This window comes from Tamandua tetradactyla, chromosome 4, assembly GCF_023851605.1.
Source record: "Tamandua tetradactyla isolate mTamTet1 chromosome 4, mTamTet1.pri, whole genome shotgun sequence".
Classification (NCBI taxonomy): Eukaryota; Metazoa; Chordata; class Mammalia; order Pilosa; family Myrmecophagidae; genus Tamandua; species Tamandua tetradactyla.
Window position 1 is genome coordinate 147,202,740 of NC_135330.1, and position 25,517 is coordinate 147,228,256.

Below are 25,517 nucleotides of genomic sequence, written 5' to 3' on the forward strand. Positions count from 1 at the left end.
ACCATCTAGAACAATAATTAAGAAAATAAGAAAAATGTAATATTTAGATAAAAATGTTGGCAAAGTTTGACAATTTCTTGTCTTTGGAAGGGCTATATTTTATCCTGAGCTTACCTTTCTAGGGTTAAAAATTTCTTAATGATGGTGATGGCAAATCTTTCCTTTACAAAATAAAAAACTGGCACCTTTATGTCAAACATACCAATTTTTTATTCTCAAACCTTACCAAGCCCTGAAATCTGTAAGTCTGTCAACTATTGATCTAATCTAAGCCCAATGGCATAAAATAAACTTCAAATTAATTTTCTATTTTTTTTCTAAAATAGAACATTCAATTTTTTAACGAAGTTTTTGGTTTAGCGAAATGTTTTATGATTTAACGTCTATAACTTAATTTCAAATATTTACCATAGCAGTGGTAATTGTTTCTTTCAACCTATTAAGTAAATCAAACCAAAATGGTATTTACATTAAAAAGGCTAACTCTCAATACACCTAACATTAGTTATATTGTCACTTCCTTAACCTTCATTTAATTTAATGTCAAAGTCATTCTTATACACTAACAGGTCTTTTTAATGACTGTTATTCATTTTGGAAAATATATACATTGTATAAAAATGCATAAAAGTATACATCTAACATGGAAAAACCAGACCCAAGAAGGAAGGTGTATGTCAATATATCATACCAGGAGCAAAACTTTCAAAAATTATTTAAGAGACAAAAATTTTTTTCAGCCACATAAGTAAGCAAGGAGAACTGGTACATATTTTTTAAGTTAATGCAAAGTCCACAAATCTGGTAATGTTTTAACCTGTTGTATATTAACAACTAACACTGTTTCATTATATTTCTACTTCCCAGAAAATAAGACAGGAAGAGATGGAACTCAGGCTCCCTACCTAACAATACACTGAAAATTTTAACTAAAGCCATCATTTAAAGGAAGCCTATTCTAAACTTGTATTCAACTAATACCTTTGAGAAAAAAGTTGACTGAACATCTATTTTTAAATTTAATTTATACACAAGTTGCTAAGAAAGTCTTAAACTCTTCTCAATTATAAATTACTTGTTTTAGAAAATATCTATAAATGAAACTTGCTCAAAATTAGTTTGAAAAAGACAGAATCAGGAATTCCTATTCTTGGTAAAATAAGCCCCCCTCCCCAGCCTACCCTAACCAGGTAATTTCAGGGTTCCAGCTGAATACTTTCCTGAGTCTTATCAGATTCACAGTCTTAACACTGGTTAAAATGCCCACAGAGCAACTGATATTAGATAAACCCTCTAGCACTGTATCATGGTGCTGACAAGTAGAGTTTGCTAAAAAGAGGATAAATCAATTCAGAGTTTTTCAAAACTTATTTAGACCACAATCACTGTGAAACTTCTGAAAAACTTCCTACTCTTCCATTCACATAAGCTTAATTATTTAGAATTCTTAAGGTATTTTCCCAAGGGCAAAAGTTATCTTCTCTACAATTCCTAAAGGAAGAACACACAGTGCTAAAAAGGCTCCTACGAATCCTCCCATAGTGCACTCCTATTTTCCTTTTTTAAACTTTTTAAACCCAAAATGAAAGACAAGGCTGTATATATTTTTGGTCAGTCTCTGGGAAAATAATTTAAGACACACTGCTTATAAAACAATACTAAGAGTACTTCTAAAAGCTGGAGATTTATGCTTTGGGCAAAAAGCAGTAGAGGCCTAGTTGGTAGTACTACTTAGCTAGGGACACTTCTTTAGAGTTCAGTCTGCTGAGACTGGGCAGTAGTAGGTAAGGGATGGTTAAAAAGGACAATCACCAGGATTATACTCCCAGTTTCTAATTTATCCTTCACCATCCATTCTGCCAAAGCTGACCTTGCTCTGGGCCAAGTGAGAACAAGCATAATGAAAAATAAGGTGGTCTTCTCTCCTATGAAATAGCAAGGAAGGTGAATTCCTGGTGTCTGAAGACAAAACAACCTGACATTCACTTTGGTGAATACTTTCATAGTCTAACTATATCATAATATATAATTGCCTAACTATGTTATATTAGGAAGTGCCTTTAGGCACAGACTTTGTTATCGATCTACTGTTCAATCTATTTCACATGTTCTATCTACTGTTAAAACATACTTATTTGTTAAGTTAAAACATTCATTTATGGCAGAGCTTGCCTGCCATGCGGGAGACCTGGGTTCAATCCCCAGCCCATGTTACCACTCCCACCCCCAAAAAATTAACAAACAAAAACATTCATTTATATTAAAAATAAAAATATTTTAAAAATGTTTAAATCTGAATTTTCAAAAAAATACTTACTGCTTCAGCCTCTGCTCTTGTCTTGAACGTAATTACTGCATGAAGTGAAGAGTCATCAATCTGACAATCCTCAATTTCACCATATTGCTTTAAATTAAAAAAAAAAGTTTCCCAAATAAATATTTTGAAACATCCAACCGTAATGTTTTTAAAAATACTCAAAAAACAACCCAGAATATATAATTCAAGCTGGTTAACAGTAAAGAATGGTGAATAATCAATTTTAACACTTGACACTGTTATATAAAGGGCTCTAGCCTCTAGTTTCAATATTACAATCTTGTAATTCTACACTTTCCAGAATTAAGGAAACTTATAGCCGATTTAACTAGTCTTTAAATAAAGGAAATATAATGTCCTTATCCCTCACTACTCCAATTTCAGAATATGCTAAATTCTTTCTTATACAGAATATTTAATACTCGGAACATTCAATGAGTTTTTGATATTGTTCCCAACTGAATATAGGGAAATAAAGATTCAGAGAATTTAATAATTTCTCTAAAGTAGTGAAATTAATAACCAGGATGAAAGCCCAAGTCTTTCAATTCAAAGGTTTAACCTTCTAATGGACCCAGCTTTGAAATTCTATAACTGCCACATTGTTCTGGAATGTATTTGTAAAACATTTAAAGCTTTCACTTTGGCTATATACTCCACAAGACATTTAAAAATTAGGACATTTAAAAGCTAAATGCATTAACTTATGCTTATTTTTTGCCCAGTGAATTTTATTTTTTCCACGGTTAGGATTTTTCTACAAACACTGATTTTTAGCACATAAAATTCTAGTCCCTTATATATTATTACTAATACTTTCCTTTTCTATTTCTTACTAAAAAATAAAATTACAACTATAACCTCATTAAAAACACAGATACACTACAGAGAAAAATTTTGCAGAGCACAGTAAAGAGAATAGATTCTAGAGCCAGTCAGGTCCTAGCTCTGCCAGTTATTAACTGTGTAAACTTGAGCAAGTTACTTTTGCTTTTCATGCTTCATTTTCTCATCAAATGGGCATAATAAAGGCACCAACCTCATATAGTTATTCAAATAACTCATACTATAATGAGTTATTATAAAGCACGCAGAATAACACCTGTCAGAAAAGAAGTGCTGTGTAAGTTTCAGGTGCAATTTTTATAACTACTGGTCACCTTGGATAAAGTAAAGAAAGTGTTTGTTAATCATAATTTGTAATAACCAATATTCCTTTAATAATGTATTTTCCCTCTCATACATGTCCTCTGTTCAAACCACAGAGACAGATAAGCTAAACGTTAACTCAAGCACACTCTTACTTAAGACTAACACATTTTTTATTTTTTTTAGTAATTTAAAAAAGTACATTACCACTACTGACTTTGAGTGAAGCTCTAGATTCAAGTCTCCAAACAAATTTCCACTTAGGGACTCTGAATAGTCCTTAAACTAAAATCATCTTAGTTTTGCACAAACATGTTCATTCCTCTACCAAATTCATCTTGTCTGTTTGGATTATATTAGCATATTCTTTGATGGTTTCCTGGTTAGCTGTGTAACTATTCACAACTATATTACACTTAAGTTATCTGATCTTCCTCATGTGGGATGTGTGAAACATAGAAGAGTTGGGCTAGATAAATTCCAAACTCCTTTCTAGTTTATGATTCCCTTCTTCTTTTTGCACAAATCAAGCAAATGACATTCCAGATTCCTCATCCTTAAATAGTAATCATTAAATTATTCCTAAATATGGGCCATTTCTTTCAGTGTCCCCCTATGTTCTAAGACAAAGCACAGTTTCATTTCTGTACAGCCACACTGCTTTGGAATATATTTGTAAAACATTTAAATCTGAATTTTCAAAAGGTTAAATTATTTGTGTACCTATCAACTAGCTTTCCTGTCCTTTAAGAGCTAAGCTCTAGTTTTACTACCTCATGAAACTTTCCTCTACTGTTCTTTTTCCATATATGCCTATGTGAAAGAATTTCTCTAAGTTACTAAAGTATTTATGGTTCTAAGAAATTTAACCTGATTAAAAATTATTTTTGTAGTTAAGCTTAATAGGTTAGAATTACACTAGCATACATAAAATCCTTGAGGGTAAAACAACTGGTTTTTTATTTCTTTCATTTTTTCCAGAGTAATACAGAATGATGTTTAGTAACTAACCTTTGGGATAATACCAAGAATCGTGTCATTAAGTTGAAAAGGTTATTAATTGGGTATAACCTCCATTTTACACAAGAATCCACTAAATCCCAGGAAATGCAAGGTAAATAACGGACTAGCAGTGACCAGGATTCCATTCCCCTTTCTCATAGGTCAGTCTGTTACCATTAGATAGGCTGCTTTAATTATATCCTGGCACTGACTAAAGCAACATCAAGATGATCTACCAAAATTTTGTCTTTTTCATTTCTGAGACATCTAGATCAAGAATACAGTGTCATTTTGAGAATGCACACAGTTTTGATAGTTAATCATATGATATTTAAGATACTGCTTAATATTTATAATTCATGTAACTCTGATATCTGTATTTATAGATTTTTTCCCCTTCCTTGCTTTAATTTTAAATTGGTTTATGAAACATATTGTACAAACAGGCTTTACAATGATCACTTAGATTTTTTTTTTTATGCCTATGGATAAGCTAACTATGATATCCATTTTAGGCGGTTAAGATTTCCATATACAAAAATATTTGTATCTTCATATTTTCCTGAAATAAGGAAAACATTTAATAGCACAGATCATTAACAGAGTAATGCAGATATTTGTAAGAACTTTCTACTTGGTATTTTGAGAACATTCAGTTTTGACAGCCAATCAAATGATATCTAAGTTAGTTTTTAATACTTAGAATTTAAAAACTTTGCTATCCTTTTTCCCTTGTTGCCCTAATTTTAAATTGGTTTATGAAACTTTCTGTGCAAATACAGGCTTTACAATGATTATATGGAGACTTTATTTAAATACGCCTATGGCTAAGCTAACTAAGATATTCACTGTTGGTGGTTCTAAACATATTGTTTATTTTCTTAAATAAGAAAATTTGTAAAATAAAGAATATAATACCAAAAAAATAAAATTCCATTTTAATAAAAGAAAAATCTGGATGGGCTGTGCAATGTTAGATATTTCCTTAAAGTAAATGTCAAATGAAACTAACCTACCTGATTACATATACTACTTAAAGTTAAATCATTCATTCCACAATATTTGAAGGCGTAAGTATAAAGTTGTAACATTTCTGTCAGATATTAATTTTTTTAAAAACTCTACAATTTCTACTTTCTAATAAATTAAGAAAAGTTATTACAGATTATTCAAACTCTATGGTCAGGTTAATGGGTGTAAATTCTTCATATTGTTGCATAACTTCTTTTTCCATTATATCCATTCCCAACGATGATTATAAGTACTTGTTTTGTTGGGATCAAACAAACAAGAAAGTACCGCAAAATGAGGAAGAAGATCCTCTCTATCGCTCTCTGTAAACGCAGATATCTCCAATGCCCTGGGACGGTGATCGACCACAGCATGCCCAGGAACACCTCGACCCCGACCTCGACCCCTGCCTCTGCTATGAGCTGCACCTCGACCTCTTGAATGAATTCCTCTACCCCGACCTGATGACAGAATCCCTCGTTTTGCAGCCTAGAAGAGATAAGACACAGTTTAAACAATGGTGCAATTACTAGCACAATTCAAAGGTGTTAAACTCTCTAAGGTGTTAAACTCTGGAAGATAAGCAAAACTTTTATGCAATTTGACATGATATTCAAATCATGCCTTATAAGATCCACATAATTCTAAGTTGTGGTTTTAGTTTTTAAAGTGAAACTAAAATTAGGTGGTTTTGAATTTAGAAATTTTAACATTCACTTAAGCAAAGTTTTGAAACACCTAGATATACCTTCTTCTAATAAATTCTTGCTCTCGAAGGTAAAAAAAATATATCACAGAAAGACAAGTAACTCTGGATTTCCATATAGTATTTTCCACAGTAAATGTATGACTTCCAACTAGTGTTTATATTTGTTTGCCTGTTGACTTTAGTAGGTACAGTCAAACAATGATAAACCTTGAATTCATCATTCTGTTCACCTGCCACTAACACAGAATCAATGCAGCACAGCAATTTATATTTCACACCACTCTATATGATCTAGCATGCCATTCCTTCATTTCACAAATATTTAATGAGCACTGTTTGTGTGCCAATCCCCACCCTCATGAAACTCAAGTCCTAGAGGGGTAGAGACCCTAAACAACTAAATTACTTAGTTATATTAATTAGAAGTGACTCATAAAGTGAGGAAATGTTTAACCTGAAGATCTGAACAAAAATCTCAAAGATCTGCAGAATGAATAAGATTAAAAGTTTCACGAAAGAGTTTTGTTTTTTCTGTTCATTATCTGCTTTATTCCCAGCACCTGCAACAGTAGCTGCCAGACAGTTATCTAATTTTTGTTCAATGAATCAAAGAAGGAACAAAAGAACAAATGTGGAAAGGGTGAGGTTGAGTTTACAGTATGAACAAAGGTCTCAGGAAACTGGCTCTTCAAGGAATGAATAAAATCCAGTTGTAGCACATGAAACAGAGAGAAAAGGTGGAGATATAGGCATAGCCAGATCATGCATAACACTGAGAACCATATTATGGATTTTGATTTTGAGCCCAAGTGCCATGAAATCAAGTAAAGGATTTTAAGCAGGGAAATAGAATGATATAATTGAATTAGTGCTAAAAATGTCATTCTGGCTAAAATTTTAGAAGTAAATTAGATGACAGAGAAAGCAAACCAGGGAACCAGTGAGTTGGCCATGAGAGTAATCCCAACAACTGAAGACAGACGCTTGGACTACAGCTGTTGACAACAGAGATAGAAGTAAATATGATTAAGGTGTATTTGGAAGTAACATCTATAAAATTTTGGTAATTAAGTAGATATAGATATTTAAAGAAAGGGAGAGGAGTCAATTACAACTCCCAGAGTAGTGGTTTGGGTAAGTGGATAGACATATGTCAAGTTTAGGAGGCAAGAGAAGCACAACTTGAATATATCAATATGTCACACAGACACCACTGTCAAATCTCTGTTAGTAAGAGTATTTTGGTTTCTTTATCTCAAGACAGTTAATCTAAACATTAGCTAAAACAATCATCTAAAATTAAAATAAACATAAAAGGTCACGGATCAGTGTTGACCCTGGAACAGCACAAATAAAAGTATATTCTGAGGAATAGTAATGTCACAAAATGTTTTTTGAAATAGGGGTCCATGGAAAAGTAAGTTTGAACAACAATAAATACTTATGTGCGTATTTGGTGATTCATAAATTAAAAGCCTCTGAGAAATGCTATAGTTAAGAAGTCTGTTTAGTATAACCCAATTTCAAATTTACTTTGTCTCAGACCTTTCTTTACTAATATTTAGTAACTAATGGAATTAGTGTGGTACATGGACACACTCTGAAACACTACATTACTACACATACTGATAACTGCAAACTAAAGGTGAGCATTCATAAAAGAAAAAAACAGAAAATGCCTTTCAATGTTTGGTTATATCATGAGAAGGAACCAAAACATAGACTAAAACAAAGTACATTAATAAACAATAACTTTATTATTGTTCATTTACTAAAATTATGGGGCAGAATTTTTTAAACTACCATTTGTTTTTAAAGGCCCACCAAATACTGGCATAAAATCTCCAGAATGTGGCAAAAGAATTTTATTATTAACAAAAAGGAAATCTCTCTTTTTCAAAACCTGTAGTCTTGGGCAACACAGACACAATCAGATCAAGTTTCTAGAGAATGTAAACAAATACAGTTTTAAGACATATAATGGCTTCTGATGACTTTTAGATAAGATAAAGCCTTAAATGTCATCTTTAATAATACCTGGATACCAAGACTCAAGATAGATTTCTAAAGTTTCTAAAAGCAATGATCAAAATGCTAGCAAATTTAAAAAAGAGTATTCTTCTCAGATTAAATAAAATTAATAATCCAAAGTGCAAAAAAAGATCTAAAATTCTTTTGCATCAATGAGACAAACAGATAATTATCAACTATATTTATGATATTAATGCCATTCTTTCTGTACTTCAAAATACAATTACAACTTTCAAAATATCTTTTTGCTAAATATTAAAAATTCTCCTGTAATAGGGCTCAGCTACACTAGGAATTTGTTATATAAAAAACTCTATAATTAAATTGTATGAAAAGTCTTTTTTCATAGCTGAACTGTAAGAAATAGTCTAAACATCCACAGCACCATCTACAGGCAAAAGTTAAGTAAGCATGCTCTTAAATACAATTTAACCACTAAAAACCTGACTATATAACAACTAAATACAGCATGTCTGTACATGAACATAATATCTCTAAAAACGCCCAAAAAACCTTTAACCATTGTTGGCTCTCAGAGAAGGATACTCCAAGATTCGAGAACAGAGAAAAACAAAATTAATTTGAAGTGGAAGGACTTTTAGTGCATAGGCAGAATTGTTGTCAAATCTCACTTAATGAAAGATTTTCTCCACCAGCTTTGAAAGTATGTTAACTTTTTCCCTCTACCTTATATCAACATTTCAAAATGTATGTCAGGGATTGCCAACCATTGCTAACTGGGAGAAAGGGAATATATTTTCAAATTAACCACAACTCCATCTGCTCCTTTTCAGCACATTGTGCAGTGATGAAACATACTTCTAGCTGTAATTCTGTGTACTTTCTCCTAAGTTCAGTGACTTCTTCTCCAGCTTGCATCTTTTTATATAAATCCAGTTCTGTGTCAAGCAATTCCTTCTGCATCTAAAAAAGAGGTGAAAGCAATTAACATCCTGCATTCATAAAAAACTTTTTACAAAGAACTTTTACGTTTCTCCATTTAACTCATACACTTTTCTATCTCCAGTACTACCATCCTAATTGAAGACATCATCACCTCTAGTCTAAACTACTGCAGAAGTTTTTCTTCATTTGTTATTATTTCCACTGATTTCTCTGTCATTCATTCTCCATAAAGCAGCTAGAGTAACATTTATAAGGTTTGGTATGGAATAATTTTCAGGAAATAACTGCTACAAGGAAAAACAAAAAACCCAAAGTGCTAATGAATTATAATATGGTTGTGTGTAAGAAAGAATACACACATGCACGCACATACATGTATGCATGTTTGTATGTATCTATATTTATATACGTGTACTGTGTATATATATATATATATATTCCCTTATATATATATAAACAAATATTATAATAATCATAAATTAATGATACTAGCTATCTAAAGGGGGTGGGTAGGACTAGATTGTCAGGGATCAAAGTGGAAAGGGTTTTCTGCGTATACCTTTTGATGTAGCTTTGATTTTTGAGCCAGGTTGTTTTGCTTAGTCAAAAAAATCAGATACAATCAATAAGAATGGGAAGAACTCCAAAACTGAATAGAAATAGACATTTTTTTAAAGTTATTTGAGAAATAACTTTATCAAATAGATGCCACAACCACAAAAAAGGGGAGAAAAATCCAAGTAATCTTAGAACACAAATTATGAGGTTGTAAAGAATACAAATAAAATTTGAACCTCATATTTAGTTGTTGGTAGTACAGTTGCAGCAATTTTGGAACTATTTTGATTATAAGACTGTGCAATTGAGTAATATATTGATGTTAGTGGGAACCAGAATAACATTATGGGAATAGGGAGACAAAATATAGAATAAGAGAAAAGGAGAATCCTGTAGTGTTGGATTAAAATTAGAAATATCAATACAAACTCATGATTTTATACATATACGTGCATACATACACACCAAATATAACTATTATATAAAGCACTGTGGATTTTTTTGCTTTTTTTTTTTTAATCACTCATCACTATCCAAAATTACGTTGTTCACTTATTTGCACCTATTGGGTTAATTTACCTAAATTCCTCCCTTTCAATCAATCTACCCTATACACAATATTGTCAGAATGTTAGTTCTCCGTTCAGTAACCTTTTATACTATCAGCGGCTTACAAATAAAGCTCTAACTCCTTGGTCAAACATTAAAGCACCTGTATCATTTTTTCCCTTAAGCTACCTTTTCACACTTCTCCCTATTTTCCTAATTATTGACTTTCCAACTATACTTCAAAGGATTCAAAATACAGGTAGCATTTGTTTGTTTGTATTTATTCACTTATTTATTAACTGAGGGGAGGATGGAATGGTAGCATGCAATAAGTAAAGGATATTCCCTAAAAAAAAAAAAACCTGAGTAAAACAACGTAGTGTTTAATGTTTTCTAAGAGTAGTAATATGAATAACAACACAAATTAAAATACCTGAGTCTTGGTTTTTATACTTCTTGGAAGACAACGTCCAGGAGAAGCAGCTTTGACCTCATCTTTCAATTTAGTAATATTTTTTGTCAAAACCTCTAAAGTTTTCATTATTTCTGCTTTATCTTCAGACTTCATTGCTTTGTTTTTCTCTAGTTTTGAAATTAACATCTGTCAAATTTTTAAAAAGATAAAAATATAATTTATTTTCTCCTATTATTATTGACAAAGTAAACTATAGGAATATTTAACTAATTCTAGTATATGCATTCATGGCAAGGTTAACAGCAACTAAGTAAAGATAGCAAAGTAGGAGACCTGGTGATGCTAACTATCTGAATTGAAGCCTTAGTACTGGTTTAATTTATGAAGAATTATATTACTATTGGGTCTTTCAGAACATAAATTCAAAGCACATGATCAGATGAAGCTCAGTTTAAACACTAGAAATTTATCAATTTAAAATACTGTCAACAATTTCACTTTCCAATTCATTCACTGACATTACGCCTCTAAAATTTCCACTCCAAATGCAATCTGCAATACAGAAAGAACTCAGAAAAAGTTTTATTGTCCTTTTCATATACTGAGGTATTAGAAAATTTGAAAGTTTAATTACTTTCCTTATCACAGTGAACAATAATTGGCCTGCCTGAAGATGACATTTCAACATGGCTAAGAAACAAGATGGTAATCAAGACAGCATGGGATGGGAGAAGCCACAAAATATTATAGGTTCTCTGAGTCATTCTGGCTTCAGTTTTTGTTAGAAAACATTGCTATCCCTTTATAAGGTACATCCAAATTTAAATAAGGAAAAAACAAAACAAAACAAAATATTTCAAACAAATGTAAAAAGTTTCTAAATTTTCAACATTTTGAAATGTCATCTTGCTGACCTTTATTATCAGGGATAATCAACTGACTCTAATTAATTGTCATAAATTAGAACACTGTCCAATAGAAGTAATACAAGCCACATAAGTAATTTTAAATTTTCTAACAGCCACATTAAAAAAGTAGAAAGACTGAAATCTAGAGGGTCCAGCCTCCCAGAACATCAGATAGTTTCATTTCCCTATCCTGTATTAGTGACAGACCCTTCCAACATGAAAAAGTTAAAATGGCCATAGCCCAAATACCCTAAAGAGAGGGCTAGAAACCTCAAAGGTGATGTTGGAATTATACAGAGAAGACAGGATTTAACAAATGAATATGACTGCTGAATCATTAAAGTGATATCTCTTTTAGTTTCCAGTATCCTAGAACAGCTAAAAGTAAAAACCTAAAATTGTGGAATTGTAACCCATGTAAAACTCTGAAATATGTTCTACAACTAACTGTGGTGCTGTGCTTTGAAATTTATTGCTTTTTGTATATAGTTATTTTTCACAAAAAAAGAAAGAAAAAAAGTTGATAGTGGTGATGAAAAAAATACTTAAACCTTCCAGCCTCCTATTTGCTAGAAGCAGTTGAAGGAAAAACTGAGAGGTTCATATGACAGCCCACGACAAACTCTAGGATCTTGATAGCCCATGACAAACTCTAGGATCTGTTCTGTAACTACTTGTTGAAGAACGCTTTGAAAACTACTGCTTTTCAAATTTACTCAAATTTGCATTATTTGTAAGTTTATTTTGCCAAATATAACGTTAACATCTTACCTTCTGTGTTTCTATGTGCTTTTCTAAAATTTCTTGTTTCCTTTTCCTTACATCCTGCTGAAGTTTCAGTGCCTCCTAGAGGAAAGGATTAAACGTAATAAGAGGCTATTACTAGATTTATTTTTCTAATAAAATTATTCAAGAGAGAAAAAAAGTGGCTGTAATTGCAAAAGTGTGGCAACAAAAATTAAATGCAAAGTCTTGCTACATAAAATTTAACTATGTTCCAAGTTTCAAAGATCAGGAAAAACTTTCATTCCAAGAAAAACACTATGAACCAAAATTCAGTGGCAGCCATCATACACCTTCTTTAGTTTCATTTTATAATAAGAATTGAAAAAGCACAAAGATGCAGAAAAGTTTCTACATGCCATTTTTCTGCATTATATTAGTAGTACTTACCTGTTTTTTTTTCTGTGCTTCATTATTATCAACTGCAGGGGTGGAAACAAGTAAGGATTTTTGTGCAGCCTTCAAAGCAGCTGGATTATACACCGTTTTTGTTAGGCCAGTAGATGTAGATAACACCTACCAATACAAATTCAATTTCTTGAAAAAAAAATGTATCAACTATTCATAATTTCCTAAGTCCTATTTTCTACAAAATTCAACTTTAAAACACCTCTGGCAAAATTTAGCACGATGAATTAAATGCTTATAATAAGTAAATCACATTTAGTGATTTGAAAGGAAGGGTATAAATGAGGAATAAACCTTAAAATGAAAATTCCTTAAATTAACACCAAATACTTACAAGAAAAGCAAAAACAACATAAAAATTTCAATCAAGAAAAAAACTGCCATCATTACATAAGCAAGAAGATATTAATTGCTAAATACATTTACCACAGTACCTATGACTAAAGCAAAAACCAATGTGGAAAGTATAACGCAAAGGAGGAAACGAGATGCTGTCCTTCAAACAAGTTAACATGATCATTTGTAATTTACAGTTCTGAAAGAAACTATATTGCTTTTTTATTTCACTCCTTTTCTAGCATTGTTCCTTCTCCTTGAAGTGACCTTATTTTCTTACACCCCACTCAAGTTCAGCATAACACAATCAAGACCTCCACAAAACCTTAATCATTTAGCTCTTTTTACCCAGGCGCTTCTCTGAGCTTTCATTCCTTCACATATTATAATATTTAATAAAACTAACCTGATATTATGTTAATTCATGTGTCACTCTCTTTGTTTACACCGTAAAGACTTTGAAAGGACCACATCTTTTTCCTCTTTTGTGCTTCTTTTAGTACCTAAGTCCTAGTAGCAATTAACTATATGTGAACTTGGGTAAAATCAATCATTTTGGCTTCAGTCTGCTCATCTATAAAATAAGGAAGTTCAACTTGATGGCATCTAATACTTTTACAAACTCAAAAATTCTTTACTTGAGGGTAGGGGTTTTTTGTTTTGTTTTGGCTTCACTGTTATATAGTAAGTGCCTAGAACAGTGCCTGAGCACATAGATTCTAGGGCAGGGATGGACAATCTTTTTAACATAATGGTCAAGTCAAGAAAATAAAAACATTTATAGACTGCTTTCTTTATCCTTCAAAAACAAAACAGTTGCACATTCCATGGGGAGGCTGACTACTGGTTCTTAAAAAGGTCCCTTCCAGGAGATCTGTGAACGCCATAAAACCAAACAAGAAAACCAGAACGAAAAAAACATGGCTTCTAAAAGTCTTAAGGAGATCATGACGAAAGAAGAAAATGGTTAGAGGAACTACCAAAATGAAACAGTGTTACTGAAACAAAGGGCCCTATTTTTTGGCATTTGGTAAAAATATTAACATTTGGCAGACCTGAGGTTAACCTGCAGACATTTTAATTTTTCATCATCTAATTTTTGAGATTTGAGAACATCTCAAAGCTAAGTAGACTGATTGTATATGGCCTTTAGGCCTCAGCAACTCCTCACTATTCTAAGCATTCAAGAACATTTTAACCTCTAAATGAGATAAAACCAAGAATACTATATATGCTATTTTCACATGGCACAAATGATGTTTAAAAATAATGTTCTTTATGACATATCAAAACTGGATAATTTTCTTACTTAAATAACAATACTCAGCTATCACTAACAAATATGAAATGGTTACATTCAGTATGAAATGGCTGCATTCATAAACAAATTCATTTGTACTCAACATCAGTTACCATATTCTATAATTTTAGAGAATAATTTCTTCCATATTACCTTACCACACACACCACCCAATGCCAAAGTAGTATGATTATATGAGGGTAAAACAGTACAAGGGGAAGAGAACCAAAATAATTATACTTAAGAGAGAGTTTGAGTGTTTCATAAGCTATCTCCTTCAAGAGGGTTCCATAACAAGTGACAAGTTTATGAGGAAAATAGATCTCTATATGCAAGTAGGTAGAAACAATGAATATGATAACCCTGTTCTCTAGTTTCAAAATATGTTAAATTATCATAATAAAAGCTCTGAGAAGCCTAGCAAATAAAGAAACCCATATAATTTGTTTAATGTAGCACTTCTCCAACTTTGATGAGTAGGAATACCTTTTCACAGCAACCTTATTAACACCCTGATACTAGACTAAGGGGAGCTGGTTCAAAGTGAGTCAAAGTATGTAACAAGAGTGACAAGATGCCTTATTTCTAAAAGTATTCCCACTCTTCTGCTTTATCCACCAATGTCCCTCTATGAGAACAGAACATCGATTAACATATTTCACTGAACCTAAGACATCACTGACTACAATAACTATTATTTTACATACTCCCTACTAAATAAAAATAAGACTGCCAATTATAACCATAAAACACCAATAACCATGTGCATTTTCAGAGGTGTTAAAATGCGAAAATAAAAAGCATCTTAGAAATGATGAATTATAAATATCTTCATTATTTAAATCCATTTGGTTCCAGAGTTTACACAGTAAGAGTTTCGATAGCTAGGGATAGTTGTATTTTCAAAAGATGATGAAAGTTGTGATAAAAGAGAAGAAAATCTGTTAAAAATGAAACCAGTAGAAAGAAGTGACAAATCCAAAAAAAAAAAAGATACTTACAATTCTTAATAACATAGTCAAAGCACAGGCAATGCCTTTTTCAAACAACATCTCTATTTTCTACACAGGTTTCTGCACATGCTATATTTCACATATTATTGAACTCATTTCCAGTGACCTTACTAAATTCACTAATTAATTCTAGTCGTTTGTGAACTTTTTCAGATTTTTTACATATATACTCATGTCATCTATGAGTAAACACAGCTTTGGTTCTTCCTTTCCAAACTTTATACCATTTATTTTTTTCTTTCCTTACTTTACGATTTAAGCCCTCCAGTACATGTAGTGAGAGGAGATATCCTTGCTTTGTTTCTGATCACAGGGGAAAAGCATGTAGCTTTTCATCATTGAGTATAATGCTAGCTGTAGATATCTTTTATCAGATTAAGGAAGGCCCCTTTCTTTCCTAGTTTACAGAGTCTTTAATATAATTGTGTAAAAAATTTCATCAAATGCTTTCCCTACATCTAAAAAGATGATCATATCGGTCTACTCCCCATCCCTTATATAATCTGGTGACCTAAACTGAGTTTCAAATGTTAAACCAACCTTACATTTCCGGAATAAATCCTATCTGGACATGCTGTAAATCTTTTTATCACTGGACATTTACTAAATATTTTGTTTAGGACTTTTGTGTCTGTGTTCATGAGAGACATTACCCTGAAATTTTCCTTTCTTGTAATATCCTTGTCAGATTTGGTATCAAAATATACTGGACTCATAAAATTAAGAATTATCATGTGCTATGTTTTCAAAAACTCTATCTAACACCTCTTACCTCCCAAGACAAAAACCAATCCCCTAGAGAAATAGAGATTATAATCCATTAACACCTCCTCATCTTATTTTCTATGTAACATATTATCAGCCATAACTACTACCAATACTTGTAAGAAAAAAAAAATATTTCTCTTGGACAAAAATGGAAAGAAAAAACGTTTTTGGTAAAAATTATTCATTAAGAAAGAAGTCACCCAAGTATCATATTTCAATAACCAATGCCTAAATTGGAATCAATCACAAAATAAATGCAGATATGCTACTTAACATTCACAGTAAATTAGCTCTAACAAGTTGCAAAAGTAGTATCTTATTTTAATGCAACACAAATACAGTATCTAAGGAGTTATATTTAAGAAACTTATTAATACCATTACTATCTAGCCAATTTTAATATTAAATATTCATCTTTTCAGCAAAACTGAATGATCTAAATTTATGATAAGCTCTTGAAATAGCACATTATATAGCAAAAGTTCACTAACTGGGATTTCTGGCAAGAGCAACAGATTTTAAAGTTAAATTTATAAAATATTTTCAGGGATTAGAGTTTTATTTCTTTAAAGGATACTAAATAGCTTAAAACTAACAAAAGGATTAATGGTCTTACACAGAACTAGTTGAACAACAATAACAGAACACTGTACAGTCAATAACCAATTTCTGCAGTAACTGCTTGGTTCCCATTATGTTCAGGAAAGAAAATAAAACATAATTTCCACATGAAGAATTGGAGGTAAATAATCCTAACAGAGGCCAATGCAATGCATTAAAAAAAAAATAAAAGTATCATAAACCACTATCATAATTTTATAATATGATCTTTACATTAAAGTAGCAAAATTACACAACAAATCCAAATGAAAAAAAGTCAAGGTTAGAGTAATTTCATTGTATAATTAAGAAAACAGATTCCAAATGTTAACATAAGCAGAATCCTAAACAATTAATCACATACTTAAAAGTGCTCATAGAGCAGACCTTGTAGTATTTTTTATTCCTGAGCTACTTGTTATCAAGCAGGATAAATGCAATCAAAGTAAACAGATTCTGCTAAAGTTAGTAGTAGCACAGACTCAATATAAAATTCAGAGGGAGAGGGGGAGTCATTATATGGGAAAATTTGGAGGTTTAATGGAAAAAGCTTAACATTGTGAATCTTTAAAGAATGACTGAAATTCAATTAGGCAGAAGGAAAAACTCTACAGGAAAACCACCACCAATAAAAGGTGGAAGGGGAAGGAAGAACAAAGAACAAAAGGCAAAGACCAGAAAAGCACTCTCTAAGTGTAGAAGGGAAAGACCTAGTGAAGAACAGAACTAGAAAAATGTAGGTATGATGAGCTGAGAATCAAGCAAAGTAATTTAAGCAAAGTAAAGCACAGAAACTGACAGTTTCTGCAATGAATTAACATTAAATTATTTTAGTCTTAGTGTAGGACAGCAACAGTGCAAATGAGAGGGATGCCAATAGGACACTGCATCCAGAGGCCAGGATACTGAAAAGTGGAAGAAAAAAAGGAAATACAAGTAAATGACTTAAGGCTTTTAGACTGTATAACCTGAAAAATGGTGGGATCACTTCCAGAGTTGGAGGCTAGGAGAAGCTAACTTATATAGGAAATAATGAATACATTTTAGGCCTGTTATGCCTGAAGTAATGCTGAGATGTTCATTAGGAAAGCCTGATAAAATGAGATTTAGATTCAAATTCCTAGAATTGCCAAAGCTGAAAACAGTAAGAATATACTGTTTCACTGAAAATAACAGGACTGTTATCTCATGGGAAGCCCTATTTACCTAAGAAGCCCATTTCCTTTGTAATCTTCATAATGTAAAGAACCACGAACCAAAAATAGGAAACCCGGATTCTAGTCTTGGCTCAGTAACTCACTGTGTATAGGTTAAACCATAACAACTCTTTGGGATGTAACTTCCTTTAAGATGAGGATATAGAGAAAAGAGATTATCTAATGTAATATTCTGTGATTTCACATACCTCAGAATATAAGATTAAAGATCAGGCATTCACTCATATATAAACAGAAAAAATAACACTTCTATACAGAACTATTAGTTAGGAAATGACCTTAACTTAGTATTTATCGCCTATTTAAAAAAGAAATGAGTAAATTCATTATTTGTCAGGATACACCAATAACCATTAGTAACAAATAAAAACTTACATTTACGTCATCCTTTCCAATTTAAAAATACTTTTAAATAAATGATTTAATTTGATCCTCACAAAACCCTGTGAGCAAGACAAATATTACCATCACCATTTTGCTAGTGAGGAAAAAGGTTCATAGAAGTTAAGAGCACTGCCCTATGTCATGCAGTTAGTAAGAAGTCAGAGCTCAAACCCATGTAAAATTTCTATTCCATGGCTCTTTATATTAAGTTGCAGGATGATAGAAGTAAAATGTACAATATCTTTAAAGGAAATTAAAAAAGAAGAATGGAGCACATGGAAATACAATGACAGGCCAGTATTAAAATGCTGATGCAAAAAAGTGGAAAAAAAAAACACACAAAAACAGGCAAGTATTTTTCTTTTTCAGAGAATGGAAAGCAAAAAGGTAGGAATAAGAGAAACAGGTACTATTAAGAAGCAAGAGCTTGTAACAATGAAAAAAAATTTAAATTAAGATGCCATCTGAAAACATTTATGAAGCCAAGACAAACACATCATGCTATTCCTCTTACCTTTTCAGTTGCTGAAACAGATGGCTTTGATACAAAACCCAACCTGTCCTTCACAGATAACTTAGTTACATTCTAAAAAAATTAAAATGGACATATTCAGTGTTTCCCCAAATATAAATAGAGCTGTTGGGATTTTGAACATTCTGATTAGGTTAATATATACTAAGTCAATATACTGAGGCTAATTTCAAAAATTTGGGAGGTTTTGAGAGAGAGAGAGAGAGAGAAAGAGAGAGAGAGAGAGAGAGAGAGAGAGAGAGAGAGAGAGAGAGAGAGAGAAAGAGAGAATGAAAATGTGTGCAGAAAACCAAAAATAAACCATGCACTATTACCCAATTATGAAAAATTAATATGGAAAATAAGAGGCTTGAACTAGGTGGTTGGTAAGGTCCCTTCCACTAATACATAAACATAAATTCTTAGAATCCTATGTTGACAAGTAGGAAATCTGAACAATTTAAATATTAGATTGAGGGAAGTAAAATACTTGCCTGTATCTCAAGCTTAAAAAGAAAACCCTTTCTCCTAAAGTATGTTGGTTTTAAACCCAAGTACACATTGCATTTGGTGGTGATGTGGGGTCTTTGGGATTGGGAATTTTTTTCCAGTAACTAATAATTTACCAATTTACAATTCTGCATGATTTTACAGAATCTCAATGACTTACTTTTAGGAGTTTTCTTTCTAGAAACTATTTTAAATCCATTAGCTAAATAGTATACTGCATCCTAACTCTATTTCATACAGCAAATGCTGAGGCATCTGGAGACAAAGGAAAGCGCAATTTCAGAAAATAAGGATAGAAACAAGAAATTGCCACTGAAGTGTAGAAGGGAGTAGGAAGGGGATGACATATGGAGAAGAGAGTCAAGAATAAGTGATGCAAGTTCTGAGCGCACTGCATAATTACTTGAAACAATATACTATCAAGTATACTTTAACCTGATGGTTTAAACCTTTCCTTCTCAAAAGTTTCAATTCAGTCTATTGCACAATTATCTCTAGAACAGAATTCAAAGTAGGTGAAAAGATGATGGGAAAAATATGATTTAGTGTACTGAAATTCATTTCAGGCAATTTTGCTGAAATATATCTCCTTTACAAAGTGAGAAAAATCTTCCTCACAAATATTAAAACTGAAGAGAAGAATTTAAGATTCAAATACTATAAAAAAAAAAGTAGAGGCTGTGCAAAGTAACGGTAAAAAAAATTCTACAGGTGGCATTAAATAATGTAAAGACTCATATTTCTGTATAGAATATAAACAATTAACTACAATTAAAACCATCAAGGGTGACTAATTTACTGAGAATCTACTACGTGACAGGCTTGATGATAAGATCTTTCATTTACCTGAGGGTGGTCTGAACTGGCACTCTGGGCTTCTGTGGGTTCAATATTACTTGAAGGTACTGGACCCAACCTTTCTTTGACAGACTGCTTCACAACAGGCAAAATGGGCTGCGGGACTAAAGGCTGTATTACCTCAGTACAAGAAAAAAAATTTAAACAAGGTGATTAGCTCATTAATGTGGAAAAAATAACCTTTGTAGTGATGCTACTAAGTTGCCCATACAAAAGGAGTTTTAAAATGCAACTTATTAATCAAAGCCCAATCCCCTTCCAATTTTCTTCACACAACTATACAGAAGTGTCCTTTCATTTATAAAGTAGAAAAAAAATTAAAATCTGCTGTTCACTACCTTTTTTCTCTCTTTTTTTAAAGGGACAGTTAAATAAAAAGTTAAACCAAAAATCATACTGCAAGAGTAATATAACTCTATAAGCAGTCAACCTAACATTATATATTCATTCATTCATTAGTAAAGAAACAGAGCTTGAGAAAAGAAGAAATTTCCAAAATGAACCCATAGTCTGAGTTTCTGGACTACATATAGCTACCATTTATCAAATATCTCCCATTTTCCAAACACTATTCTATACGCTTTACATGCATAATCTTATAATTCTTGAACTAAGGGTTAACTTTACAATTAACTGAGAGAATAGGTGAGAAAGGTTAGGTAACTTCCTCACGTTCATTCAGATAACAGTGGTAGAGCCAGGATCTGACACCAATGGCTTGGGCTCTTAAACACTATACTAAGAACTTTCTAAGCATTTAAATTCACTTAAACTTCTCTCTTACCTTTGGGGAAGTAGTTTGTAACTGCTGGGTGCTTCCTTCTCTATGCCAATAAACCTTAATAAAGCGATTATTCAGCACTGCTTCTGTACTTGATATTGCTTTCTTCGCTTCTTCATATGTTGCAAACTGAATAAGAGCACCTTCAGGATCACCATTATAAGCAACCTAATAGTCAAAATATTAAGAACAGTGAATTTCCAAGAGAATCTGTTGCTTCATACAGAAAAAGTCCTGAAAAAAAAGAATGCTAGTCTTTCTAAATTAGATTCTATCTTTACAGTTCCTTATGTCTAGATCATTACCAGAGCCAGAGCCTTCTTTAAAGAAACCAAACTCCAAAATCCTCCCATTCTAGGAGAAATGGTAATCAAGAATTGTTCACAGTAAAATAAGACTCCTCTACAGGGCACTTAGTATGAGAGTACTGACCTCAGAAATGTTTTATACAGGATACTTTTTTGTCCCGAATTTAAAACTATGAGAAATAATCCCTATTATTTCTAAATAACCAAGGTATGATGTGGCCAATTGTCAGAAGAAGGCAGTAAACTACTTTAAAAGAAATGATCTCTAATGAAAGAAAAACCCATCTACACAATTTTCTACATTTGCACATTTGTAATTTTCACAATAGTATTTTCAAGACTGAGAAAAATGTTGAAAAAAAAACTTACATAACTGCATAAACCCATTTCACACAAGGGTATACAGATTCAAGGAGTATATGATTCTGTCCACTACTCTACATAGTAAATTCAAAGCTTTTTGCTTCAATTTCCTGTTCTTTCAACAATAACAATGTTTCCCATAATGTGGTGTACGAACCACTGATGGTGTGAAACAATACTAAACAGAGATTAAAAGCCTGGGTTCTAAGACAAATTAATTGGCTCAAACCATGGGTAGTACCTTATGTAAGCATAAGCAAGTTATTTAACCTTTCTGTGCCTCAGTTTCCTCTTCCACATGTGGGGTTATAAACTATATTCAACTAGGTAGTGAAGTTTTAAAAAGTAAATACAAATTCATGTAAAGCACTTATTTCCGTAATGGAAAACCTAAGTCTGCCTATAATTATGTCTAAGAGTTATTTCCAGAGAACCTCTTTTGTTGTTCATATGTGGCCTCTCTCTTTCTCTAGGCCCAACTCTGCAAATAAAATCATTACCCTCCCTGCTACATAGTTCAACATGTCTAGGAGTGTGGTGTGAGTTTCCCTGGCAACGTGGGACATGACTCCCAGCAATGAGCCTGGACTGGGCACCAAGGGATCAACAAGGTCTACCTGACCAAAAGGGGGAAAATAAATGTAACAAAATAAAGCATCAGTGGATAAGAGAGTTCAAATAGAGTTCAGAGGCTATTCTGGAGGATACTTTTATGCAAGCTTCAGCTAGATACTGCTATTTGCCAGTTTACCAACTCCCAATCAACATCATTCTGTTAATCCTAAAGAACACCCAGGGGTCTATCTGAAATCCTACAAAAGCTGCATGCACTAAGTTTAGTTTTCAGAAACCTAAAACTTTCAGATGGTTCCTAAGCCAGATAAACCCTGAAACCCAGAGGTGCCAATCTCTCCAAGAGCATCAACTAGTTCCACCCCCCATCCCATATTGTCAAAAACTTTTATCAACATGAAAAAAGTCAGAATGGGAATAACCCAAATACTCCTAAAGACTGGGAGAAGGATCAAAGGAGAAGGAGAAATTATAACAGAGAAGTTAGGATTTAACAAAAGAGTATGACTGTTGAATCATTATAATGATTCAACTGACTGTTGAATCATTATAATCAATATACAGATATTTCTTTTTAGTCCCCAATGTTTTGGAGCAGCTAGAAGGAAACCATGAAACTGTGGAACAGTAACCCACACCAAACTTTGAAATCTGTTCTATAACTACTTGTTGAAATTTATTGCTTTTCTGTACATATATTTCACAATAAAAAGTTTTTAAAAAATTCATGCAGAACAAAGAAATTATAATAAATGTTCAATAAATATTAGCTACTATTATGAAGGACAATTTTAGGTAGCAGATTAATAATTACACATTGGAATTTAAAAACATCAAGATTTCATCAATATTTTCATTTACAATGAGGCTAAAGTTTTTAACTGTTTTAAAAATATACATATTTTATAAATAATAATGTAGATGGTATGTAGATATAGCAAAAGAAAAGATACTAACCTCACTAGTAAATCCAGAAAGGCAATTTGAAATAATAATTAAATACCATGTTTTGCCATCAGATTTGAAGTTTTAAAAATTTAATATTACCAATGTGGTGAATTACATGGGGAAAAGAATGATCTGAGAACTGTTTCATTTCTAGATCTAAATGCCATAGATCAGACTGAACCAAACTGATTAAGTAAATAACTATAGAGTAATATGCACAGTATTGGCCCATATTTTTTTTTCTGAAATCTGTACATTGATTGATAGATTTACTACTCACAGATATTTACTACAAAAAAATCTGGACTGACAGTAAATTGTTAATAATGTGTCAAATGGGGAGGAAGATGTGAGGGGCACAAAGAGTTGAAGGGAATATTACCTTCAGTGTCTGTATATATTTCCATTGCCCCACTGCTAATAAGCATACAATTTTTTTCACCTATTATTTTTATAGTGATATTTTTTAAACGGTAAGAAATATCAATTTAAGATGAGCTGTACCCTCTAAAACGTATTCTTGTGTTCTTAATTGTACTAGATTATGATAGATAATTATTTCAGTTGAAAAGAAGAATGTTACACAAACTGGGGATGTGGGTAGGGGAGTGGAAGCAAGATATTATTTCAACACTTTCACTATATCACATAACAGAAACTCAACACCAAGTAATTACGAGTTGTAGACTCGTAGGCACTCAAACAAAGACATAATTTCAGGTGAAGTCAAATAAATATAAATTACACTGACATTTACCTCAAAGGATGTCCGAAAGTGATAGAGGAAAAAAGACAAATGCTTAAAGAATTTATGGGTTACATGGTGTTTGGCCTGAAAAGTATCTGCCAAATCCATACACCACTATAGAAGTGTCAAAAATAAACTTGAATGAAGTTTTCTGTTGAAATGATTTTGAAAAACTGAGGAACTAAAGACTATTCTAAGGCTAGTTTTATAGAATGTAATTATTTCACCTTTGCTGTAATTTCAAAACTTCTTTACATAAAAAGTTTACAATATGATCAAAATGCCTGTCTTCTGAAATAAAAAACTTATTCAAAATCCCACAATTTTCTAAAAGATAAAACATCATTTCATACCTATTTTCCAAATGTAATTCAGCAAAATTTCCATATTTCTATATAAAAGTAATTATCTTAACATATTACATTCTCTAAAAAATTAACAGACACAATAGAGTCATTTCATAGCTCTTACCTGTAAGTTAACCAAGGTTCCAAATCTACTAAAATGCTCATTAAGTTTGCTGATATTATTTAATTCTGGAGGAACTTTTCTAAGTTCAAGTTTGGTATTTTCATTTCCAAACTGAACCTTCTTCTGGAAGCCTGGACTATTCGTTCTATTAAAATTTGGTCTGCAACAAAAATCAAATTAATTAATACATTAAAAAATCCTGATCCCTATCAATTATAAAGGAATAAAGTTTTACATACAAAACAAGTGTCCAATTAAGTTCCATTTTTTCCCCCGAACTAGGAAATTACTGTTTGATAAAGGGAAGCTTAAATTTCCTTCTATCCAAACAATGACGTTTCCAAATCAGCTTCCATCCAATAACACCATTCATGGAAACCAACTGAGAAAAAAGGGTTTTTCTTATCATTTGTTACTTTCCACTTCCTAGCCACTCTATTTTAATTCACAGCAGTATATGTGCCTATTTAATAACGCTTGTTCCATTTCAGCAAAAGCTAGCTTACTGAAATGCATCCTACTTTAAACTTTGATGAAAAGGAAGGAATGACTGTCACAGCCTCTCTCTAGCTTAAAAAAACATATATTATGATAAAGTTATAGATATACATTTAACACTTCAAAAAAATGACAAAACTGTGGCCCGGAGAAGTTACACTGCTTGCCTAACATGACAGAATTAAAGGCAGAGCCAGATCTAGGCCCTATTCATTATTAAATAGATGCTTAAGCCTTACAGTTGTGATTCTAGTCTCTCCTCAAAAAGCATATTTATAAATGAATCATCACAAACACCAATACTCTGATTCCTTCCCCTTCCTTTCTCTGAAGGCCTTCTTTGAAAACTTCAGTGCCTAACCAGCAGTTCCTTCCCCATCCAAAAATAAAAAAACCTTTCTACCTCTTCATAGGAACTGCCCCAATAGGAAAGACTTCTCCTAGACCCCACCCACACTTCCTTGCCCTGAAGATGGGCTCACAATTATCCTTTATTTCTTAATGAAAGAATTTTGGTGGGGAGGGGACAGAGGAAGAAAAAATCAATTGTGCCTTAAACCACCACACTATTCTTATGAGAAAAT

The 25,517-nt window shown here is 32.2% G+C and overlaps 1 protein-coding gene across 13 annotated transcripts in view; it reads right to left on the reverse strand.

Annotated features, from left to right (window-relative positions):
• RBM26 (RNA binding motif protein 26) overlaps window positions 1–25,517 on the reverse strand; it is a 96,950-nt gene that overhangs the window by 23,615 nt on the left and 47,818 nt on the right. For 7 of the 13 annotated variants that reach the window (XM_077158503.1, XM_077158502.1, XM_077158498.1 and 4 more), the window contains exons 11-20: window positions 24,436–24,595; window positions 21,028–21,192; window positions 20,232–20,363; window positions 18,879–18,950; window positions 12,729–12,854; window positions 12,327–12,401; window positions 10,666–10,833; window positions 9,039–9,143; window positions 5,768–5,968; window positions 2,318–2,404 (exon numbers count right to left, since the gene is read on the reverse strand). In XM_077158503.1, coding sequence (XP_077014618.1) covers window positions 2,318–2,404; window positions 5,768–5,968; window positions 9,039–9,143; window positions 10,666–10,833; window positions 12,327–12,401; window positions 12,729–12,854; window positions 18,879–18,950; window positions 20,232–20,363; window positions 21,028–21,192; window positions 24,436–24,595 — 1,291 coding nt within the window. The remainder of the gene's footprint in view (window positions 1–2,317; window positions 2,405–5,767; window positions 5,969–9,038; window positions 9,144–10,665; window positions 10,834–12,326; window positions 12,402–12,728; window positions 12,855–18,878; window positions 18,951–20,231; window positions 20,364–21,027; window positions 21,193–24,435; window positions 24,596–25,517) is intronic. The other 6 variants (XM_077158505.1, XM_077158504.1, XM_077158506.1 and 3 more) reach the window with 3 other exon arrangements.